The sequence below is a fragment of the Macaca thibetana genome, chromosome 4 (assembly GCF_024542745.1).
Source record: "Macaca thibetana thibetana isolate TM-01 chromosome 4, ASM2454274v1, whole genome shotgun sequence".
Lineage (NCBI taxonomy): Eukaryota > Metazoa > Chordata > Mammalia > Primates > Cercopithecidae > Macaca > Macaca thibetana.
In genome coordinates this window covers 155723573-155745611 of record NC_065581.1, presented here as the reverse complement: position 1 = coordinate 155745611, position 22039 = coordinate 155723573, and the positions used below count along the sequence as shown (strand labels likewise).

General features: G+C 54.9%; 3 protein-coding genes across 7 annotated transcripts in view; 1 reads left to right on the top strand and 2 right to left on the bottom strand.

The window, feature by feature from the left end:
• PPIL6 (peptidylprolyl isomerase like 6) overlaps positions 1-5168 on the bottom strand; it is a 48527-nt gene extending 43359 nt beyond the window's left edge. The window contains exons 1-2 of one of the 2 annotated variants that reach the window (XM_050789154.1): positions 4932-5168; positions 603-698 (exon numbers count right to left, since the gene is read on the bottom strand). In XM_050789154.1, the coding sequence (XP_050645111.1) occupies positions 603-698; positions 4932-5066 (231 nt within the window). In that variant the 5' untranslated portion in view covers positions 5067-5168. The remainder of the gene's footprint in view (positions 1-602; positions 699-4931) is intronic. The other variant, XM_050789155.1, reaches the window with a different exon arrangement.
• A 361-nt stretch (positions 5169-5529) lies between these two features.
• Positions 5530-8404, top strand: SMPD2 (sphingomyelin phosphodiesterase 2). Its single transcript, XM_050789152.1, has 10 exons — positions 5530-5645; positions 5830-5926; positions 6034-6110; positions 6454-6547; positions 6690-6779; positions 7023-7105; positions 7232-7364; positions 7459-7563; positions 7752-7905; positions 8002-8404. The coding sequence occupies exons 1-10, from the start codon at positions 5596-5598 to the stop codon at positions 8388-8390; spliced, it is 1272 nt and encodes a 423-aa protein (XP_050645109.1). The 5' UTR covers positions 5530-5595; the 3' UTR covers positions 8391-8404.
• A 139-nt stretch (positions 8405-8543) lies between these two features.
• MICAL1 (microtubule associated monooxygenase, calponin and LIM domain containing 1) lies at positions 8544-20620 on the bottom strand. 4 transcript variants are annotated; one of them, XM_050789124.1, is made up of 25 exons: positions 20371-20620; positions 18586-18896; positions 18285-18492; positions 17916-18020; positions 16865-16969; positions 16600-16755; positions 15957-16057; positions 14672-14929; positions 14340-14455; positions 14026-14152; positions 13773-13851; positions 13092-13251; positions 12566-12756; positions 12286-12374; positions 12092-12133; positions 11801-11884; positions 11516-11672; positions 11126-11217; positions 10553-10829; positions 10186-10274; positions 9824-9937; positions 9618-9711; positions 9317-9416; positions 9146-9219; positions 8544-8821 (listed from the first exon to the last, which is right to left on the bottom strand). In XM_050789124.1, exons 2-25 carry the CDS (start codon positions 18841-18843, stop codon positions 8673-8675), a joined length of 3225 nt encoding a protein of 1074 aa, XP_050645081.1. In that variant the 5' UTR covers positions 18844-18896; positions 20371-20620; the 3' UTR covers positions 8544-8672. The 4 variants fall into 4 exon arrangements, with proteins under 4 accessions (XP_050645081.1, XP_050645080.1, XP_050645078.1 ...); XM_050789123.1 differs by having other exon boundaries at positions 18586-18926; positions 20371-20602; XM_050789121.1 differs by lacking the exon at positions 20371-20620 and having other exon boundaries at positions 18586-19628.
• Between the last annotated feature and the right edge of the window lie 1419 nt (positions 20621-22039).

Sequence of the window (22039 nt, the reverse complement as noted above, 5' to 3'; positions counted from 1 at the left end):
CCAGGATGGGGTCTTCATCTCCTGACCTCATGATCTGCCCGCCTTGGCCTCTCAAAGTGCTGGGATTACAGGCGTGGGCCACTGCGCCCAGTCCAAATGATGTAGTTAAAAACAAAAACAAAAACGAAAAAACAGCTTGGTGGCCAAGCACGATGACTCACCCTTGTAATCCCAGCACTTTGGGAGGCCGAGGTGGGTGGATCACTTGAGCTCAGGAGTTTGAGACTAGCCTGGGCAACACGGTGAAACCCCATCTCTTAAAAAAATACAAAAATTACCCAGGTGTGGTGGTGTGTGCCTGTAATCCCAGCTACTTGCGGGGCTGAGGCAGGAGGATTACTTGAATCCAGGAGGCTGAGGCTGCAGTGAGCCAAGATCGCCCCACTGCACTCCAGCCTGGGTAACAGAGTGAGACCCTATCTCAAAAACAAAAAACTCAGCTTGGTAAATGATTAATATAATTTAGGAAAAGTACATAATTTAGAGAAATAAAATCTAGTTACACTAAAATTACTCTTTCAGTTTTTCCAAAACAATGCATAAATAATTCAGGCAAAACTTGGTTTGTTGTCTACATCCCCCACATCCCAAGTATCCTTTACCCTTTTTTTCTCCTGTAGATATTGCTGCCATGCAAATTCTTGAAGAGGAACTAATATAGGATCTTCAAATTTGGATGGATGATTATTCTTCAGATTCTGGATTTCAAAATAGAATAATTATTTTAGAGTTAGTTCTCTTTTAAAGTCAATATCATGTTCCCCAATGTTTACGGGGTTTCTGGAAGTTTTATACAACACACGCCCAGGCCATGCAGTCTGACTGAGAAATTCCTTGCTCACTCTCAGAGGCCCTTGTGCTCACCTCCAAGTTGCTCCCCAGTCCTGGGAGCTTATTTGTGTAAGTGCCTCGAAGCCAAGAACTATGTCTTAGAGGCTAGGCGCAGTGGCTCACACCTGTAATCCCAGCACTTTGAGAGGCTGAGGTTGGCAGATCACCTGAGGTCAGGAGATTGAGACCAGCCTGGCCAATGTGGCAAAACTCTGTCTCTACTAAAAATACAAAAAAATTAGCCAAGCATGGTGGGTGTGTACCTGTAATCCCAGCTACTAGGGAGGCTGAGGCAAGAGAATCACTTGAACCTGGGAGACAGAGGTTGCAGTGAGCCGAGATCACGCCACTGCACTCCAGCCTGGGCAACAGAGTGGGATTCTATTTCAAAAAAAACAAAAACAAAACAAAACAAACAAAGAAACAAACTCTTCTCTTAGTCTTCCTATATTCCCACCTGCCACAACCTCTGGCACACAGCAGCTGAATAAACAAAGGAATACATAAATGGGTTAATGCCAATAGCTTTGTGATATGCTATGTTCTTTTAGGACTAGTTTTTCCCAAAGTACAACTCTTGCTAAACCTCAGCGGATCTACAGACACTTTACTTATAACATAAACAGAAGTTCTTGCTTTAATTCACTGATGAATGGGGGATGACCAAAAAGATAATAACATTGTGGTTATACCCCTTAGGAAAAAGAGAAGTACGAAATCAGTTTAGGTTTAGATACTGAATATGTTTTAGTTTGACATAGATTGTCTGTAGGAATCAGAGAAAATTCTTACTGGTCAGCAATCCAGGCTTGGTTCTTGATGTCTGTCTCCCTCTAAAGCAAGAGAAGGCAGGTGAGGCAGTAACAGGCTTCTTTTCTGAGTGGGTCTGGGCAGTAGATGGACCAAAGGGAAAAGTGACAGCCACTGCAGAAGGCACTTTCCCTGCTAGGGACAGTGCTTGGAGGCCCTGTCGTGGTCCAAAAGAGGGTGCTGGCCTAGCACAGGTCATCGGGAGTGAGTATTCCAACGGGAGAAAACCAGGATGTGAGTGTGGCCCACTTTGGCAATACTCACAAAGACGGCAATGATAATCAGGCCATTCCCTTCTGTCCCCAAGCAACAGGTGACGTGTCCTGTTTCTCAGTTCCACTGTCTGTGCTCAGTTTGAGGCAATACTTCAAGTTGACACATATATATATATATACACACACACACACATATATTTTGAGACGGAGTCTTGCTCTGTCGCCCAGGATGGAGGGCAGTGGCGTGACCTCAGCTCATTGCAACCTCTGTCTCCTGGGTTCAAGTAATTCTCCTACCTCCGCCTCCTGAGTAGCTGAGATTATAGGCGCCCGCCACCACGCCCAGCTAATTTTTGCATTTTTAGTAGAGATGAGGTTTCACCATGTTGGCCAGGCTGGTCTCAAACTCCTGACCTCAGGCCATCTGCCTGCTTCAGCCTCCCAAAGTGCTGGGATTACAGGCATGAGCTACCGCACCCGGCCCGGTTGACTGCTATTTCTAACCATCTGGAATAAACTATAAATCCAACAGTTTTCGAATGAAACACATCATGTCTTTTTGATAATTTAGTATTTGTTGTAGAACGGACTATATCCAAATTAAAATACATGCAATATTTATTCTTATTCTCTACAAATCTCAGTGTTTTGTGTGTTTGATTTTTACACTTTGTTTTTATTTTTGAATTGACATATAATAATTGTACATATTTATGGGGTAGTGATGTCTGGATACATATAATGTATACCTATCATTAGCATATCCATCATCTCAAATATTTATTATTTCTCTGTGTTGGGAACACTCAACACAAATCTAAATCTCTGTCAGTTAATCAGGCATCTGGGATCACTCACAAATTATCACGTTAGGAATATATTCAGATATCCTTTATTAAGACAGAACTAGAGGCTGGGTGTGGTGGCCCATGCCTATAATCCCAGCACTTCGGGATATTGAGGAGGATTGCTTGAGCCCAGGAGTTCAAGACCAGCCTAGGCAACATAGTGAGACCCCTGTCTCTTCCAAAAAAAGAAAAAAAACTAGCTGAATTTTCGTATTTGAATACAACTAGAGTAGGTAAAAGTTTAAGAAAGGGAAATTGACATTAATACAATAAAGATGCTGTTTTCTTGACCTAGTGTCTTCTACAACAGGGGTTGGACAGGAATAATTTTTAGATTTGTAAACAGTATTTTTTTTTAAGACGGAGTCTCACTCTTCTTGCCCAGTGGCGTGATCTCAGCTCACCGAAACCTCCACCTCTCAGGTTCAAGCGATTCTCCAGCCTCAGCTTCCCGAGTAGCTGGGATTACAGGTACCCGCCACCACGCCTGGATAATTTTTGTACTTTTAGTAGAGATGGGGTTTCACCATGTTGGACAGGCTGGTCTTGAACTCCTGAGTTGGTGATCCTCCTGCCTCAGCCTCCCAAAGCGCTGGAATTACAGGCATGAGCCACCATGCTCGGCCTGTAAACAGTTTTAAAAAATCAAAAGAATCATATTTCATGTTATGTGAAAATTATACACAAGTCAAATTCGGTGTCCATAATATGGTTTTAGTGGAATACTGTCATTTATTTCCATCTCTGTGTCTGTTTTTGCAACACAGGACAAAGCTAAAGAGGTGTGACTGAGACTCTATTGCCAAGAATGCCTAATATATTTACTATCTGGACTTTACAGAAAAAAACTTGCCAACACTTTCTTTACAATGTGGAGTAGGCACAGAAAATATGTGCCTTCAGAAAAAAAGCGAAAAAAAAAAAACAAACGAGAAAAAAAAGAAATCCCCGAAACTCATTAAATACATTAACTTTGTAATTAGCTTTATGGCCATTAACTTTGGTAATAAAAGGTTGCTGATCCCGTCTGCCCAAGCAACACAGACCATAATTTCTACTTTTGATGATTCATGTATTATTTTCACAGACTTCTGATCATTTGTTTTCTTTTTATTATTTATTTATTTATTTTGAGACGGGTCTGGCTCTGTTGCCCAGGCTGGAGTGCAATGGTGTGATCTCAGCTCATTGCAAACTCCGCCTCCCGGGTTCAAGGGATTCTTGTGCCTCAGCCTCCTAAGTAGCTGGTATTACAGACGACCGCCACCACGCCCGGCTAATTTTTTGTATTTTTAGTAGAAACGGGGTTTCACCATGTTGGCCAGGCTGGTCTAGAACTCTGCCTCTGCCTCCCAAAGTGCTGAGAGTAGAGGCGTGAGTCACCTCGCCCAAGACTTTGTCTTCTATTTGGAAACATTTTGTTGTCAAGTATCCAGCTGGGTACTTCGGGAGTTAAAAACATTAACTAAAGCATGGTCCTGGAGTCAAGTGAGGTTCGGCGAGAAGTCTGCCATGGACGTTTCTGGAGCAAACCCTGTAAGAAGGGCTGAATTCTACATGCCGACATTTCATACATTTCTCCTGGCATTTCAGGTTGTAAGTGTGCTGCATCATAACTGATCTGGCCAAATTCTTCCAGTTTCCTCAAGTGCTTTTCCTTTAATATCGTTCTGAGTGTTTACAAACAAATGATTTTCCAAAGCACTTGTGAAGCATCTAGTTCGATAGGAACACAGTGACGGGTCCATAAAATTCAAAGAAAAGAACCTCCCCGAATGAATAGTATACAAAAATCGCTTGGCGGGCCTTCGGGGGAGGGGGGTTGTAAAAATCAGCTAGTTATATAGTAATCATTTTTCCATGAATTTTAAAATCTATAACTAAATAAAAAATTGACGTAGAACGAAATCCGCAGGGTGTGTGTGTGTGTGTGTGTGTGTGTGCGCCTCGGAGGGGATTTCCTTATTTCCCAGAACGGTTCTGAACCCTTCCTTCGCTCAGATCTCGTCGCAAAGTCGAACGCCAGCCCCCGGACCCGCACTTGCTCCCCTATACGCTCCTCCCGGTCCTCCAGACGGAGCCCGCCCGGCTAGGACACGCCAGCCCCTTCCTCGACCGGTGGGGTCTCGACCCCTGCCGCCTCGAGAAGGCGTCGCGCCTGCAGTCCACGCCGCCGAGAGCCGGGAGCGCGGAGGGCGGCCCGCGACGGAGGTTTCTCTGTGGTTACCTCAGCGGCGCTCTTCGCAATCTGAAAGTTGGGGCAGCTGAAGAGCCCCACCACCTTCACCTGCAGCGGCCGCTCGGGCAGCGACGGCGAGCCGCACCTGGCTTGCTGGGGCCCGCAAAGCTGCGGCCTTGCCATGGCCGCGCGCGGGGACGCCGGGTGACCCCAAACACTGCGCGTCGCTCCGGCAACTGCGCGGCCCCGCCTCCGCCGCTCGCAGGAGGCGGGGCCCAGGGGCGGGGCCGAGGGCGGCCCGTGGCGGCCCGGCCTTTCCTCAACTTTGAGCCTGTTGCTGGGCCGCCGGCGCGCGGGCGGCGGCGGCCGGGGACGAGCTTAGAGGAAAAGGAACCGGGAGCCGCCCACCTGGGGGCGCTCTGCGGACCCCCAGGGTCCTGGCGCGCGGCCCTCGCCGAGCTTGGGCACCCGGATTTCGGCAGCGGATCGTCTTTCCGGGTTGGCGGCCCGCCTGATTGGAACCAGCCGGCCGGTTGTCGGGGGAACGCGGGAGTCGGGCCCGGCCTGAGCCGCGCGAGCTTGGTGCCCACCTGTGCGCGCCGCCTGCGAGGAAGGAACGGGTCAGGGAGAAGGCGCCGCCGGCCGCCCCCGTCCCCACCGCGGCCGTCGCTGGGGAGCTAGAGCCGCCTTGCGCCCCTGGAGTGCCCCAGACATGAAGCCCAACTTCTCCCTGCGACTGCGGATTTTCAACCTCAACTGCTGGTGAGCGCGTCCACGAAATGCGGTCTGGGGGCCGCCTTCCGTTCGCACCCATGCAGCCTTCCTCACCCCATCCCGCGCCACGATCTCAGGGTGTAGGGGAACCCGAACCTCCAAAGTCCACATCTGGCCCCAGCGCTGGTGGTCCCAGCGGTCACGTCACCTGCCTCGCTCTTCCCTTCCTTAGGGGCATTCCCTACTTAAGCAAGCACCGGGCCGACCGCATGAGGCGCCTGGGCGACTTTCTGAACCAGGAGAGCTTCGACCTGGCTTTGCTGGAGGAGGTGAGATTGTGCAGCACCATGTGGAACCCAGGCTGGAAGGAGGGCACCTGGGGGCAGATCCTCCCCCTGGGGAAAGGCCAGGCAGACATCCTTACCGCCTCCCTTAGGTGTGGAGTGAGCAGGACTTCCAGTACCTGAGACAGAAGCTGTCACCTACCTACCCAGCTGCACACCACTTCCGGAGGTGAGAAGCCCACGGGCCTGAAGCCTGTTTCCATCCCAGGAGGCTCTTGGCCCTGCCAGCCCTTCCCTATCCTGCCTGCACCCTCCAGTCTCCTCCAGCCTTCTCTCCCTCTGGATGTGAGAAGGGGAAGGGTGAACCAAGAAGGTCCTATGACTTCAGCCCATTTCAGCTTTGTTTTCTGGCTGCCGTATACTCCTCCAAAGGCTGTTGCCTTTGTTCTAGGGCTAGTCCCAGCAGTAGAAAAAGAAAAAAATAGCTGATCAAAGCTGGAAGACAAGGGAGGGGAAGAGGGCTGGGTGTCTCTTCCTGTTTTTCTGGTTATTAAGCAGGGGTTGCCTTTCAGCGGAATCATTGGCAGTGGCCTCTGTGTCTTCTCCAAACACCCAATCCAGGAGCTCACCCAGCACGTCTACACCCTCAATGGCTACCCCTACATGGTAAGCCAGACCTCTGACCTCTTCCACCTCCCTTCCCCACCTCCAGTAATACAAGGTACAGGAGGCAGCCCTCTGAGAGCTGCAGGGGATGGGCAGAAAGACGGTGGTGGTGCCCTGAGTTTCTGTCTCCTCCTGCCTGCAGATCCATCATGGTGACTGGTTCAGTGGGAAGGCTGTGGGGCTGCTGGTGCTCCATCTAAGCGGCATGGTGCTCAACGCCTATGTGACCCATGTGAGTGAAGCTGGCAGTGCCTAGGGCTGGGACATGCAGCCCAGTCCTGGGACAGAGAGATGGTACTCCTCTAGCTCTAATGCCTGGGGGTGAGGTGTGGGGGCAAGATCTTATAAGGAAGCAATGGGCAAGGCTTATCCATTCTATACCCAACACCATGCCAAGTGACAGACACAGGCTTGATTCAGACATACCCCTGGGACCCTCAGTCTTATCTGCTGTGATCTCATCTGTCTTGCTCAGCTCCATGCCGAATACAATCGACGGAAGGACATCTACCTAGCACATCGCGTGGCCCAAGCTTGGGAACTGGCCCAGTTCATCCAGTGTGTGAGCCTGGGTTTGAACGGGGAAGTGGGATGGGACCCAGGGGCTGGGGGTGAACAAGGCCCCAGTCATGGGGAAGAGCTGGTGAGGGAAGAACTCCCGCCTCACCAACATGGTTCCCCCAGCCACACATCCAAGAAGGCAGACGTGGTTCTGTTGTGTGGAGACCTCAACATGCACCCGGAAGACCTGGGCTGCTGCCTGCTGAAGGAGTGGACAGGGCTCCGTGATGCCTACCTTGAAACTCGGGACTTCAAGGTGAGAGGACTTGCCTGTTACTTCCCCACCTATATCCCCAGCTTCTCTCCCTCCTCCTCCCCTACATCCTAGTATGAGCCAGTGATTCCCTTAGGGCTCTGAAGAAGGCAACACCATGGTACCCAAGAACTGCTACGTCAACCAGCAGGAGCTGAAGCCGTTTCCCTTTGGTGTCCGCATTGACTACATGCTTTACAAGGTTGGGCTCCTCCCCTCAACATACTTTCATCCACTGTGTCTCTCTGTCTACCACCAACCTGTATAGATCCTTTGCTCAACTAGTCTAGTCTTGGACCACTGATGGTTGGAAAGCGGGGTAGCCAGGAGCTGGTTCTCTGGGAAGAGGCCCTCATATATAAGCTTCTCTCTGGCCCTTACTTTTCCTAGGCAGTTTCCGGGTTTTACATCTCCTGTAAGAGTCTTGAAACCACTACAGGCAACGACCCTTACAGCGGCACCCCCCTCTCTGATCATGAAGCCCTGATGGCTACTCTGTTTGTGAGGCACAGCCCCCCACAGCAGAGCCCCAACTCTACCCACAGTGAGTCACCCCCACCCTTAACTTGGCCCTTGCCCCACTTGAAGCAGCCCTTCCACTCTTGACTCTCTCCTGCCCCACTGCCCTGCCCTGTTGTAGGACCAGCAGAGAGGTCGCCGTTGATGAGTGTGCTAAAGGAGGCCTGGACGGAGCTGGGTCTGGGCATGGCTCAGGCTCGCTGGTGGGCTGCCTTCGCTAGCTATGTGATTGGCCTGGGGCTGCTTCTCCTGGCACTGCTGTGTGTCCTGGCGGCTGGAGGAGGGGCCAGGGAAGCTGCCATACTGCTCTGGACCCCCAGCGTAGGGCTGGTGCTGTGGGCAGGTGCGTTCTACCTCTTCCACGTGCAGGAGGTCAATGGCTTATATAGGGCCCACGCTGAGCTCCAGCATGTGCTAGGAAGGGCAAGTGAGGCCCAGGACCTGGGCCCAGAGCCTCAGCCAGCCCTACTCCTGGGGCAGCAGGAGGGGGACAGAACTAAAGAACAATAAAGCTTGGCACTTTAGTGGCTCTGCCTTTTTACTTGTAGAGGCAATGGGAGCCAGGGGTCAGTGTGACTGTCACACTACAGACCTTTAGGCTCCTACACATCTCCTGTCCCCATACACGCCCCCACCTCCCACCTGTAGGCAGTGTGAGCCCTGTTTGTGGCAGAAACATTTTAATTGTAAACAGCAAGGCTCTCTGCCAGGCAGCCCAGATGAACAGGGGTGGCACTGTGCTGGGGTGAGGGGTTTTCCTTGTGAGAACGAAAGCAGACAGTCCACCCTCTTCTAGCCCTGGGCCCCTATCCCCAAGGCCAGCTCGCTGAGCCTGCGCTCTTCCTGCAAGCGGATGAGGGCATCTCTCTGGTTGACCAAATCCACCAGCTTCCTCAGGACCTGGTCCTCAGCCTGCCGATCAGCAGCTGTCTTTAGGGTTTCTAAAACGGGGGAGACAAAGCTCAGAGAACAGGGAACTAGGCAGGGAAGCAGGAGAGCCACAGCCTAATCCCAGCCTATGTGATTTCTATAACCCGGGCTTTGTTTCCTAAGCTGCCAAATTAGGACGGTTGCCAACACCAGTGGTTTTCTAGCACTACTGAGCAGCACCATTTTTTTTAAGGAGATCTTGTATAAAAGCCAACTGTGCAGCTCTGATTGAACTGAAGTGAGAAGGGACCATGCTGCTTGATCAGTATCTGAGATCATGAGGCTTGCATGACACAACCCTGGGATGTGTCTGCCTCTCCCCACATTTCACCTACCTTCCCGGTTCATGTAGCCTCGTAGCTCCTGGTCCAGCTGCCACTGTTTCTCCTCCAGGTTCAACTCCTGCACCCTGTGGAGGTCAGGGATTGTAGAAGCAGAGCTGTCTAGGGTGCCCAAGGGCCTGGAGCCTGGCCCGAGGACCACTGTCACCATCCCCTTCCCCTTACGTGATCATGAGCTCAGCCTCCTCAGCCACCAGGCTGTTTTTCTTGTCAACGAGCTGTAGCAGCTGTCCTACCCATAGTTTCTTTTGCTGTTCTGGGGAACCTGAGAAGAAGGAAGATGGGTGGGGTGGTCAGGAGGTTTCCAGCCAGCACCGAAGGAGTCACAGGCTTAGGGGCCACAGGAGAGCAGGGTGTCACAGGCATGTGTTAGCTGTGTGGCACAGCCGCTGGGACTCCTATGGGCTGCAGCGTGGAGCTCAACACACTGCTAGGAGGCAGAGGGGTGTCCTAGCTTGTCACTCACTGCTCTGGCGCCTCAGGGCCAGCTCCAGCTTCACGCCCTCGGCCTCTAGCTCCCTCAGGGCACCCTCGATCTCATTTAGTCGCCGTTGGATGGTCTGAGGGGTACAAGAGAGGATACCCAGGAGTCTCTGGGTTGCTCAAGAACAGAGCACTGGAGGAACTCAGAACTTTGACCCCATCAGAATTTTGGGAACCCCTGGGCTTCACCTGGGCCTTGCGGAACCTCTTCATCTCCTCCTCCTTCGCACGGCGCAGCAGAGTCCGACGCCATGTTGGGTAGTCATTCATGGTGCCTGAGGTCTTGGCAAAGGTCTGCAGGGCCTATGGGAGGATCAGGCCAGTCAGGGATAGGGCCTGGGCCCCCTGGTGGATAGAAGTGTTGTTTGGAAAGGCAGAAAAGAACCCGTGCTGGAAGTGGGGTAAGCTCTGATAGAAAAGGTGGAGGCCAGAGATATGACAGGCTGAGTGAGAAGACATTCCAAGAGAAGGGCACAGAGGATGGAGTGCAGTGCAGGTTTCTCCTGCAGTGGCCTGGAGAGCGTTTCGTGGCTGCACACTGGCCCACTCACCTGTTCCACATCTGAGTCCAAAGGTACATCTTCTTCCTCTTCACTGGAGGAGGAACTCTCTTCTTCCTCCTTCTCCATGGCCGCAAGAGCTGAGAAGAAGAAGAACTGAGAAGTTCTACTGCCTCCAGCACCTGCCCCAGTCAGGCAACAGAGAGCATGGTGGTGATGGAGGCCCTGCGAGCCTGGTAAAGACTGAATGTGTGTGTTGGGGCATGGGAGGAACTGAGAAGAATGGAGCAGAGGAGAGGCTGGCACGGCCTGGGATCCCCACAACTTCCCTCTGTATTCCCCAGAATTCCTCTGCAGGAAGACAGTGCTCCTACCCTGTCCCATCCTGGGTCAGCACATCTGCGAGGATGGCAGTTACCTTGAGGGCTCTGGACTGGCAGGCCCCAACCCACAAAGCTGCTCTCCAGGGCGTGGCGGGCCAAGGCGGAGCAGCTGCGGGGGGGCTTAGGTGGAGGCTCCATTTCCGGGTCAGGGGTAAGGTTAAGGGAGGACAACCGCTGGCGCTCTAGGCTGGAGAGGTGGATCCGCCGACGGGTGGGCTGGCTGGGATCTGGAACAGGACCGACCCCCTCCTGCGAGGCTGTGGGAGTTGAGAGGCCTGGTGGCATGCTATTCTCACTTGGTGTGGGGAGCTCCTGGAAAAGCCACCATGTGGTCTGGTCAGTGACCTGCCCAGGGTGGGGTGAGGTTGCGGGGTGAGGCTACCCCTTTGGAGCAAAAGTGAGCCTTGGCATTCATTTGCTTAAAACTGTTTACGAACAGTGTCCGGCTGTGTTTTAGATACTTGAGAGAACAAGAAGTGTAAGCAGACAGGCATCCCTGCCTTCACAGAGCTTACATGCTAGTAGAGAAAGACACTCAGTTCCCCCCAGCAGAGCGCTGGTTTGATGAGACCCTCTTCCTCTTCCCATGCCCCAGTACACACACATGCCTTCACAGTCTTTACCGGACTCTCGGGGCCTCCATCACTGCCTTCTTCTTTGTGGTCTGGCTGGGGCAGGTGCTGGAGGCAGTAGAAATGTCCTGGAAAGGGTAGAGAGAGGAGGCATCTGGTGTGGGCAGCCCAGTGCCCAGACACGCAACAAGTTTATGAAGGAAGGTGGGGAAAACAAGACAGATTTGCAGGTGAATTTCTGCCAGCCTCCTGTTCCTCAGAACCACGTATCTGGAGCTTTGGAGGGGATAGAGAAGACCCTGAGCTCAGGAGAACGAAGTGCCATCTTGAGCCTGTTTCCACCCTGTGCCCCTCTACCTCAAGCTCTTTGTCCCCCAGGCAGGACCAGGCCAAGAGTCTCTCTGGAAGTCTCCCAGGCCCACTCACCATCTCCTGGGTGCTGCTCGTAGCCACCTGGCCATAGTGTGGCCTCACAGGTGTGGCAGCGGAAGCAGCTCCGGTGGAAGAAATGGCCGTCGACACAGAGGCGTTCCAGGACATACAGGTGTTCCCCACAAAGTGCACACAGGTCCCCGGCACCAGCCTACATGGACCCCCAGGACACGGGGTCAGGCAGAGCCAAGGCCAGCTCCAAAGTTCTTTCCCTCCCATGAAACGTCCCCGCCTTGCCCTCCCCAGGCCTCTGCCTGCACACGAGGCCCTGGCTCTCACCTCCTGGTGTTGGGATGGGGGTGTCAGGGGTACACCAGGCTCTGGGTCAGGTGGCACCTCAGTACTTGGGGTCTCGGCGTCCATCTAAGGAGGTAAGTGCTCAGGCAGGGAGGGTAGAGGGGCAGGGCCAGCTGGGAGGGGATGCGTACAGATGAACAGAAGGGGCTGAAGGGAAGGGGAGTGAGACTAGGCAGGGAGGCTGGATGGGGGCGATGAGAAATCGTGAAGACAGTATCAGGAAAGGGGATAAAATGTGGGGTAGGAGACCCACCCGCCCCTGCCTGCATTTACCTCCAAGCGCAGCTTCTTGCCACCAGCATCCTCTGCATTTTCCTGCAATAAGTCCTAACAGCTCTGAGTGTGACGTTTTGAGCCCCCAGTCCTTGCCACTTTCTGAATGTCCTCACCATCACTCCAGGATCTCCACTGGGTACCCCTCTGCCCACTCCTCCCTGCTCAGTTCCAGCCCTGCCTCCACTCTTCACCTTGGCCCGGGATCGCTGCAGGGTCCTCTGAAGTTTACCGAGGAATAATATAGCACTGGAGGTCCCTGGGGAGGCCTGGCTGACAGGGCCTGCAGGGAGAGCCAGGGCATCAGTGTGGATGGGGGTGCCAACACTGTACCCCTAGAACAGACAGTCACTCCCCAACCCAGAAGGACACCTCTCCCAAGCTGGCCCTCAGAGGGTGCCTTCTCCCTCTTTCTGTCACACACACAGACACCTCCCCATCCCACCTATCCTGCCCACCTTCCTTTCAAGTCACCTGGGCTGTGGGCCGTGCTCTTGAAGGCACTGTGGAAGTGGCTGAGGTAGGCAATGAGGCCCAGTGGGTCGCTCCCTGCCACCACGGCCTGTGCAGACACCACCGGTGTGATGCCCAGCTCATGCTCTGCCACCTTTAGTGCCCAGGCAGTTGCTTCCAGAGCCCCCAGCCCCTGCAGCTCTGAGGGTTCCCTGTGGGGTGTCAGGGAGAAAAGCCAACTAGAGACAAGAACCTAGCCCCACTGAGGGGAGAAGGGGCAGCAGGAGGGGAGGGACAGCAAGCAGTGGCTGGGGTACAAGAAGGCTTGAAGGTAGGTGTGCGGTCTCTGCTACCCAGTGCCCAACCCAGTGACACTACTGGCTTTGGGGGCCTGTGCCATTCACAAAGCTCTCCACTATCTGAATGCATTACAGTCTCACAAGACTGTCGGCAGATGCAAGGAAGCACACTGTCTCTAGGACTCAGCTGGATGTGCTAACTCCTACACTGAGATCATGAGAGAGAGGTGGGTCTGCCAGGGACTCACAGCAGGCCAGGCTGCAACCGGTGCACCAGGGCACACAGAGCTAGCCCATCAGTCCAGGAGGAAGACAAATCGGAGACGTGGACTCCCGGGTACCCAGCTGTCTGCTCCTGGCACCAGCGTAGCAGCTCCTCCTGGGTGCCTGCCGACCCGCCTGCCGACCCTGGGAGAGAAGGCTGCGCTGTGCCCAAGGTCCCCTCTGCCCATCCCAGGCATATAGGGAGCCCAGCTGCTGGGTGTGGGGGTTCCGTAGGGGAGAAGGAGCCAGGGACCCACCTCTACTAGAGCACCAGCCTAAAGCTCACTGTCAGCAGCCCTCCTTCATCCCAATTCTCTTTTTAAAAAATCTCTTTGGAATAAAGTAGAGGAGTGAATAAAGTGAAATCGCAACTGGCCACGTAGAGGGCAGCAGACTAAACTGGGAGCAGGGGAGATTGCCAGCACCACTGTGGCTGTAGCGGTGGTTAAAACACTGAAGCACTTCCACTCAGACTGGCAGCCAGCTGCTGCCTGTGCGGTGCTGCCCCTCTGTTCCTCCAGCAGGCCCCCAACCAACCCACCAGCAACAACGAGTGCTCCGGCACGCTGCTCCTGTCCTGAGGCTGCAGCTGCTTTGCGGGGACCACCTAGGCCTCGCTGGGTAGTACATATTTTGGTCACCGCTCAGGAAGAAGGTCTGCTCACCGGTGGTTGGCATCCCTGCATCTGTCTTGTCATTCCTCTGCACAGGCTCCTTGGTTAGCACGTCGTACAGGTCTCGTACCTAAGGCAGCCCTGCTCAGGTCTCAAGGCAGGCTGGCCACACAGCCCCTCAGTCCAGGGGTAAGGGCCTGCTGGGGTAGGATTGACCCCAAAGGGCAGTGACTGGGCAGGGAGGGCCTGACCTCGGGGGAGGGGGTTGGCTTGGGAAGCCTGGTGGGGGTGCCGGGGGTCTGACCTGATTGGGGGTCACTGCCCGGAGGTTCAGGTTGGGGTAGCGGGTGGCTGGGTCCAGCCCATACTGGGCCACATTGCGATGCATGTTTTCTGGGGATGTCTGTGATAGAAGCTGGTACAGGCTCTCACTGAGGGGGTGAGGGTAAGGGGCAGGGGCATGAATGGGAGGGCACCTGTCAGCACCCATCCCTCAGGAACTGCCAGGCCTTCTGCCTATTTCCTCCATCTATTCACCCAGCACCCCTTCCCCTCTTCCTGAGCCTTGTCACATGTCCTGCCCTGCCCTGCCCATACCCCCCTCAACTCAGGTCTCACCGCTCAGCCAACACCTCTAGGGGCTCAGCGCCCTCTGCCCACCGCTTCACCATCCAGGCTGCATCAAAGGCTGCCAGGAAGCCCCGCGCCACTCCAGTGCCCAGAGGCCAGAAGGGCTGCAGTGTCAGAGGAATAGGAAGTAGCTCAGGGAGAATCCAACAGGTGCATCCCAAGCCCAGACACCCACCAAGATCACAGCAGAAGGGGCTGTCCCCACACCAGGCAGCCCTTAGCTCCTCCCCTCCACAGGCAGACCTTTGTATCCCCTCCTCCATACTAGGCTAACCTCCCTCCCCTAACCATGAAACTCCTGTGCCTCCTGAACCCCTCACCTCCACCAGGCAGTCCCCCACCAGTCCCAGCAGCAGGCGGGCGCCGTGCTTCTCTTGCACACGAGCAGAACTCTCTGCCCGCATCATGCTTGTGAAGTCAAAGGCAGAGACATCAGGCTGCCTGTGGGCATCCTGGGCAAACTCGAGTTTCCCGAGCTTGCCATGGGTGGCAAAGTCAGCAGCTGCCCGGGCAAAGCGCTGCAGAGCCTCGGGCACCACATTGGCACTGCCCAGCAGCCGATCGGTGTCTGGCCAGTCCTGTATGGTCAACAGAGCAGAACCTCAGAGACCTCTGAGAGCAGGGTCAGTGGGCCAGTGCCGCCCCCTTGGGCGCAGAAGGTGCACATCCTGGGGCCCAGAGAAGGAAGGGGCTGCCCTAGACTACACAGCAGTTGAAGGCTGAGCTGGGACTAGAATTCCAGTAGCCTGGAATTCTCAAAGCCCCTTCCTCAGCACTCACCCTGCTGCTGGGGTCCCAGGCTGTTCTGCCTATATCACTACTGTCATATACTTGCCACAAACTCAAGAGCTTTAGTTTGTCCATCACTTAGAGACAACATGCCTAATTTATCAGGGTACTCATGAGAATTAGATGAGACAATGCAAATGTAACTCTAAACACAGTATCTAGCACATTGCTGAATTCATTCATTCAGCAAACACATACTGAGTGCTTACTATGTATTTGGCACTGTTCCAGGTACTGGCAATTAGCAGCAAGCAACAAAGAGACAAAAATGCCTGTCCTCAGGGAGCTGACACATATCTACTGTGGCTGGTATAAGGTGTTTAGCCCAGAATATGATTTCTGTTGCCTTGTAAATCCCAGGGTAAATTACTTTTTTTTTTTTTTTTTAAAGACAGAGTTTCATTTTGTTGCCCAGGCTGGAGTGCAGTGGCACAATCTTGGCTCAGTGCAACTTCCACCTCCCAGGTTCAAATGATTCTCCTGCCTCAGCCTCCCGAGTAGCTGGGATTACAGGCGCCCACCACCACACCCAGCTAATTTTTGTACTTTTAGTAGAGATGGGGTTTTACCATGTTGGCCAGGCTGGTCTTGAACTCCTGACCTCAGGTGATCCACCTGCCTCGGCCTCCCAAAGTGCTGGGATTACAGGCGTGAGCCACCATGCCTGGCCGAGAGAACTTTTAGAGGTGAAATTAATGCCAGGACAAAGGCAGGAGAGGACGGGGTCCCCACACCCAGGTGTCGACTATGTCCAAGCCTAGCCTCTGCCTCCCGGGGCTCACCACCCAGCCTCTCCCGGCCAGCGCTGGGCCTCACCTGGCGCAGCACCCCCAGCCGCAGCAGGCACTGCTTTTTGGCTGTCATCACAAAGTAGTGGGTGTCATCCTTGTAGTACACAATGTTCTCCAGATCAATGCCTGGGGGTACAGGGCAGGGGAGAGGAGATATGTCTCCTGATAATGTATCACCTTCCCCAAACATCCCAACATGGCCAGACCTCTGAGCTGGGATCCCAGCTTAGGCTGCAGTGAGTGCTCCACACATAGAACCCTGTGAGTCCTGATGACACAAACAACCATCTGCCCCAGGCCCAGGAGGCTTGAGGGCTTAGAGCAAAGAGGGAAGCTTGGCTGGGATGGCATTTGGGAGACCTGCACCACCTGGTCACATGGCAGTGCGAAGCCAAAGTAAACACAGGCATCTTCTTGAAGCACCACTTAAGCAAAACTCCCATACACAGTTCATCTTTGAGAGATTCCAGGACTTTTCATGCTGGGTGGTCAACTAGGGCTGTGCCTGCTTAATCCCTGACAGGACAGTTTCCTTCTCCTTTGCGGCTGAGACCAAAAAACAGAAAAGTGTGGAGTTCCTTGCAGCGAGGACAGGTTTGGAAGGGAGAGGCAGGAGTCAGGCCACAGTCAGGCAAGGGGAGGGGAAATTCAGCAAGAGGGTCCCTGACCTGTGGCTTTGAGAAGGCTCTGGAAGAAGCTCTGGTTGTAGATCCTGGCTACACCACTGATCTCCGGCACCTGTGTCTCCTCCACGGTGCGTCCGTTCACAAAGTTGGCTGTGATGCCAATGGCCAGTTTGCCTCGCATTTCTCGAACTTTGAAGCCTAGAGGTGGCGGTAGGTGAACAATGGCAGGAGGAGGGTGTTATAACAATCTAGAAAGGCCCAGGAGGTGCCAGAGATGCTGGCTTCTTTGAGGGAAGTGATCACTCACCTTCAGGGACGAATTTACCTCCTGCAGCGGAGATAAGGACGTCAAATTCATAGTTGGCCAGCTGGGCAGGGGGGTTGGGTTGGAGCTGGGCACGCCAGCCACTCCCTGGGGCAGGGGGTATGAGAGGCACAAAGGTGTAGAAGTCGTAAGAGCCCCTATACTCTCAGGGCAAGCTAGTGAAATCATCAAAACATGTATAAAGGGCTCTCTGGTTTAGAAAGCAATGATATATTATCTATCAGATTATACCTGCACAGCAGCCATGGAAGGCAGGTAAGGAAGGAAGTGCTATTCTTGTTTTGCAAATGCTCAACCTGAGGCTCAGAGTTGCTTGCCCAAGGCCACACTATTAGAAAAGGACTCAAGCCTGTAATCCCAGCACTTTGGGAGGCCGAGACGGGCGGATCACGATGTCAGGAGATGAGATCATCCTGGCTAACCCGGTGAAACCCCGTCTCCACTAAAAAATACAAAAAACTAGCCAGGCGAGGTGGCGGGCGTCTGTAGTCCCAGCTACTCGGGAGGCTGAGACAGGAGAATGGCATGAACCTGGGAGGCGGAGCTTGCAGTGAGTTGAGATCCGGCCACTGCACTCCAGCCTGGGCAACAGAGCGAGACTCCATCTCAAAAAAAAAAAAAAGAAAAGGAGACTCCTAGCTGGCGTGGTGGGTCACACCTGTATTCCCAGCACTCTGGGAGACCGAGGCGGGTGGATCACTTGAGGTCAGGAGTTCGAGACCAGCCTGGCTGATATAGCAAAACCCCATCTCTACTTAAAAAAATACAAAAATTAGCTGGGCATGGTGGCACATGCCTGTAATCCCAGCTCCTCGGGAGGCTGAGGCAGGAGAATCGCTTGAAACTGGGTGGCGGAGGTTGCAGTGAGCCGAGATTGTGCCACTGCACTCCAGCCTGGGTGACAGAGCGAGCAAGACTCTGTCTCAAAACAAAACAAAAACAAAAAAGGCCACTCCTGGCCCACCCTTTTTCAGATACTGGCCAAGTTCTTGATGGGGGAGGGGGAGGTTCCAGGAAGCATAGAAATACTTACCCTTTCTGGGAGGGGGCTGGAGGCCAGTAAAAGTGACACCCCAGTGAATTTCCACCCCCAGCAGCAATACTACCTTCAGCAGAAGCAGCTGGAGCTGCCGGATGCCTGGAAGGGAGAGGACATTAGGAACAGGGACCCTAGGGCAGCACAAGCTCTCCATGTACCAGTGTGTGCCTGGTCAGACTGGAAAAGGTCGTAGCGATCACTCAGCCTAAAAGACCACTTATAGATGGGGGACCTGAATCTTCAAGGTCACCTGGCTGATATGGATCTTGTCCACTTTGACTCTTGGCTGGCCCAGCATTTCCCCACTGGCCTGCCTATAAGCCCAGGCTCACCCGCCCCTCCAGGCCACCACGTGGTGCTCACTGATGTGGTCCAGGGTGCCAGTGCAGAAGCGCCCGTAGAACTTCTTAGCACCAAGTGCCCGCAGGTCGTGGATGGTGAAGGGCCAGAGGTGGAGCACGTTGTGGCGAGAGAACTTGGTGCGCTTTTCCACCAGTACCACTTGGGCACCCAGCAGTGCCAGCTCCACAGCGACCCGCAGCCCACAAGGTCCGGCACCCACCACCAGGCACTGTGAACACACAAGGCAGTGAGGGCATGGCATCCTGTCCCTCCTCTGACTCCCCCCATTCTCCACACCCCATCCCAGGCACTGTGTATCCACCTTGGTGCTGGTGCAGGCCCGGCCCTGCTGGTAGACAGGCTGGCCTGCTCGCTTGTCCAGCTTGGTCCACAGTGACTTGGCACTCCAGTAGTTGAGCTGGTCCTTGATCTTGTGGTACTGGGGCAGCCCCCCACCGGGCTCCAGTCCCAGGGCCCCACATAGCTCCTGGAAGCTGCTCAGCACGTCCTGGCACAGCTGGGCCTGCAGGAAGCTCTCAAAATGGGCATGCGCTGGGTTGGTGGAGGTGGGTGAAGCCATGGAGGCCTCCCTGGGGCTCCCGGGGAGGGCAGCAGCTGGGCAGAGGCAAGTGGCTGGAGAGGTGGAAAAAGAAGGGGAAGAGGCTGGAGAACAGAAGAAATAAAAAAAGAAAGGGAGGTGAAGAGAGCAGGCTGGTGTCCCCAGGGAACTCGGGCTTCACCAGTGATTGGCTTTGCTCCTCCCAGCCCACTCCCCTGCCAGCATCTGCTCCAGAGACAGCTGCTATCCCGTCCACTCCCAAGTGAAATTTGCCAAATTTGGAAGTGAAAAACATTAGTCTTGGGCACAGAGGGCAGATGGGACACCAGGGGAGCCTCCAGCTCAGCCTCCCTGTCCAGGGATCTCCAAGCCGTTGGGTAGGAATTCTTAGCCTGCCTTCCTTAGGCCTTGGAATCAGGGCGTGGGGGGACTTCTTAGATGTGGAGAGGACAGAGCTGCCTTTGTATGCAACACATGGACAGATCTGATACCCACGACTCCAGCTGCTGCGCACATATCCTGCCCCATCTCCCTCCATACGTCCTGTGCCGGGCGCCCCTCGATGGCCTCAGTGCCACGCTGGGTGTGAGAAGTGCCTCATGGCAAGGGCAAAGTTTTCGTCAGCACTCGTGCTTGCCTCCTGACAGAGAAGCAGCCTCTGTCCGTGGGTTCCACTTCCCACCACCAAACTACCTCAACAAACGGCAGGAGGATGTTGCGACTGACTGGGGAACAGAGGCCTGGGTCTATTTCTGATGCACTGTGGTCAAAACACTTCCTCTGTGAATGTGCCGTGCTCCAGGGGGCCGTGGGTAGGGCTGGGGGTCGACTGCAGCCGGGTTCGCCCCTCCTAGGCTCCCCCTCCCCGATCGACCCCGCCCCGCCCCCTGTGCACCCGGGCGCGCTCTCCCAAGAATCTCCGGAGACAAGGCCTCGCTTTGTCGCCCCCTCCCACGCCACCTGAAGAGTGCCCGAGGGGGTTTCTCACGCGGGGCCCGGAAGGGATCAGAGGGTATGGAGGAGGCGGGTGTTCATGGCAGCGTTAGGGAGGGTGAGTGGCAGCAGCGGGGGCAAGTCTCTGGGGCTCTGGCCCCTCCACCCTCCAGCTGCCCCTCCGTTCCCAGCCCGCCGCGCCGAGACAAGAGATGAAAGCCTCCCGCTGCGGGCCGCCCGGACGAAGGCACACGGAATCTTAAGACGGAAGGGCAAAGATCCTTCTTGGGGGTGGAGAGTGGAAGGAGGAAGACCTCGGCGAAAGGGAAGAAACGGGCGACTCAGCCTGCAAACGCCAGGACAAAGGCTGTGAGAGAGGTGGAGCGGTCTGAAAGGATGGAGAGGGAGCTGGTCCGCGGGCGACAGCAGTGGGGGTCCCCGACACTCTCGACGACAAAGTCCGGACGCGGGGTGAGCAAGGCTGGGCTGAGGGAAGACCTGCCCAACCTGCCAGGCATGGTTCCCGAGCGCCCGCGGCCGCATTTCCCCGGAAGCGCACCCCACCTCACTCCACGCAGCCGCGGGGCGCGCAGCCCGCTCCGCTGGACGACTTACCGGCGGCTCCGGGGCCGGGACGGGCCGCTTCCTGCCGGGCTAGTAACCCGGTCTGAGCGGGTGGGGGGGCGGGGTCGGAAACGCCGAGATCGGGCGGGGATGCTGGGACGCGGGGCGGCCCCCGGCGTGCGCCTGTAGTGCCGCGGAGTGTGGCTTCCGCGAGGGGCGCGGGGCGCCGCCGGGGCTTTATTCGCGCTCCATTAGCATCTTATTACTTCTGGATCCCCCCACCGCCTCCAGCGGGGACAGTCCCGGGCCCGCCCACGCCTGCAGGGTGGCGCCCTAGGGCGTGGCGCTGCGGTCTCCCGGTTCCGCTCTGAGGCCTCCGTATGGGTCTGGCCCGATGGGGGCCGAGGAGTTCCAGGGTCAGGGCTCCTGGTGCTGGACCACGCACCCTCGGTCTGGGCTCCTTCCCGGCGCCTGCGTGTGCAAGGCTAGCTTTCCCCGCGGCGAGCGAGGACCACCCGCACCACCCCCAATCCCGGCACGGTCCCAGGTCCGCCGGCAGCCTCCCAGCGCCGGGCCGAGAGGGCACTCGGGCTCCTCAAGAGGTTTGGAAAAGCCGGCGGGTCCGAGGGTGGCGCCGGAACGTCTGCGCTCTCCTCCCGTCTCCCACCTGGAGATCCACGGCCCGGGCGCCCCAGGATGGATCCTAGCGCGGAGTGCGCCTCCCTTGAGACAGGTCGGCCCCTCACCCCGGGCCAAGGGCAAAGAGCGCAGATTAAAGACCTGGAAACTCAGCAATCTGCAGCTTCCAAATGGCTATGAGAAGTGAGAGGGAAGGGGATGGCCGGGCGGGTTAGACCACCACTAAAAGATGGGGAATAGGAGAGGTGTGTGAAAGGGAGACCAAGTTTTCAATGTTCAAGAATGCCTTAGAGTGAGGACCCACGGGAGTGTCTGTTGAAAAGGGCTGAAGAGGCCTTTGGGATCAGCTTCGTCGTTTTCCCGATGAGGAAACAGCGCCTCAAGTGAAGGGACGCCTCCAGTCTTTCAGCTAGTTAATATTTAAAAACATCGTCTCATTTATTGACCGTCATCCTATGAGTATTACCTCAACGTCAGTGCTTGCAAGAGTCCCATTTTACCAGAAAGTAAACTGAGTCACAGAGATTCTGTGACCTGCACACAACAAGTGGCAGAGCTGTTTGGGAGCCCACGTCTGTCTGGGCTCCACCACCCCAGGGTTGACCCAAAATGACATGAAAGGCTGGCATAAGCTGTTTCCTGTTTAGAGGAGGTGACACTGTTACACTGGAAACACTAATAAAACCCAGTAATAAATAAGAGGGTTGCTGTCCTTGAGATCCAGAGACCATAAAGAGCTGGGAAGCAATAGGGCTCTCCCTTTATTCTCATTTTGCATTTCATCTGAAAAATCTCTGAGACCCAGTAAGACCTGAACACTCACTGTTCCCAGCTCGAGCTGAGAAGCAGGCAGTGGGAGGAAAGCAAGGGGAAATGTCCTCTGCCAGGAGAGGCGAGGGAATTCAGCCAGGTCACGCTCAGAAAATCAGGGCAGCCTCTCAGTTGGGCCCATCCTAGCTTTTGAGTGTGACACATCATTTGGCTTGAAATTAATTTGCCGAATATCAGACACACCCATATTTAAATACATAGTGTAAAAACGTTCTAAAGTCCACTACAGTTGGGTTACCCTGGGCTCCAC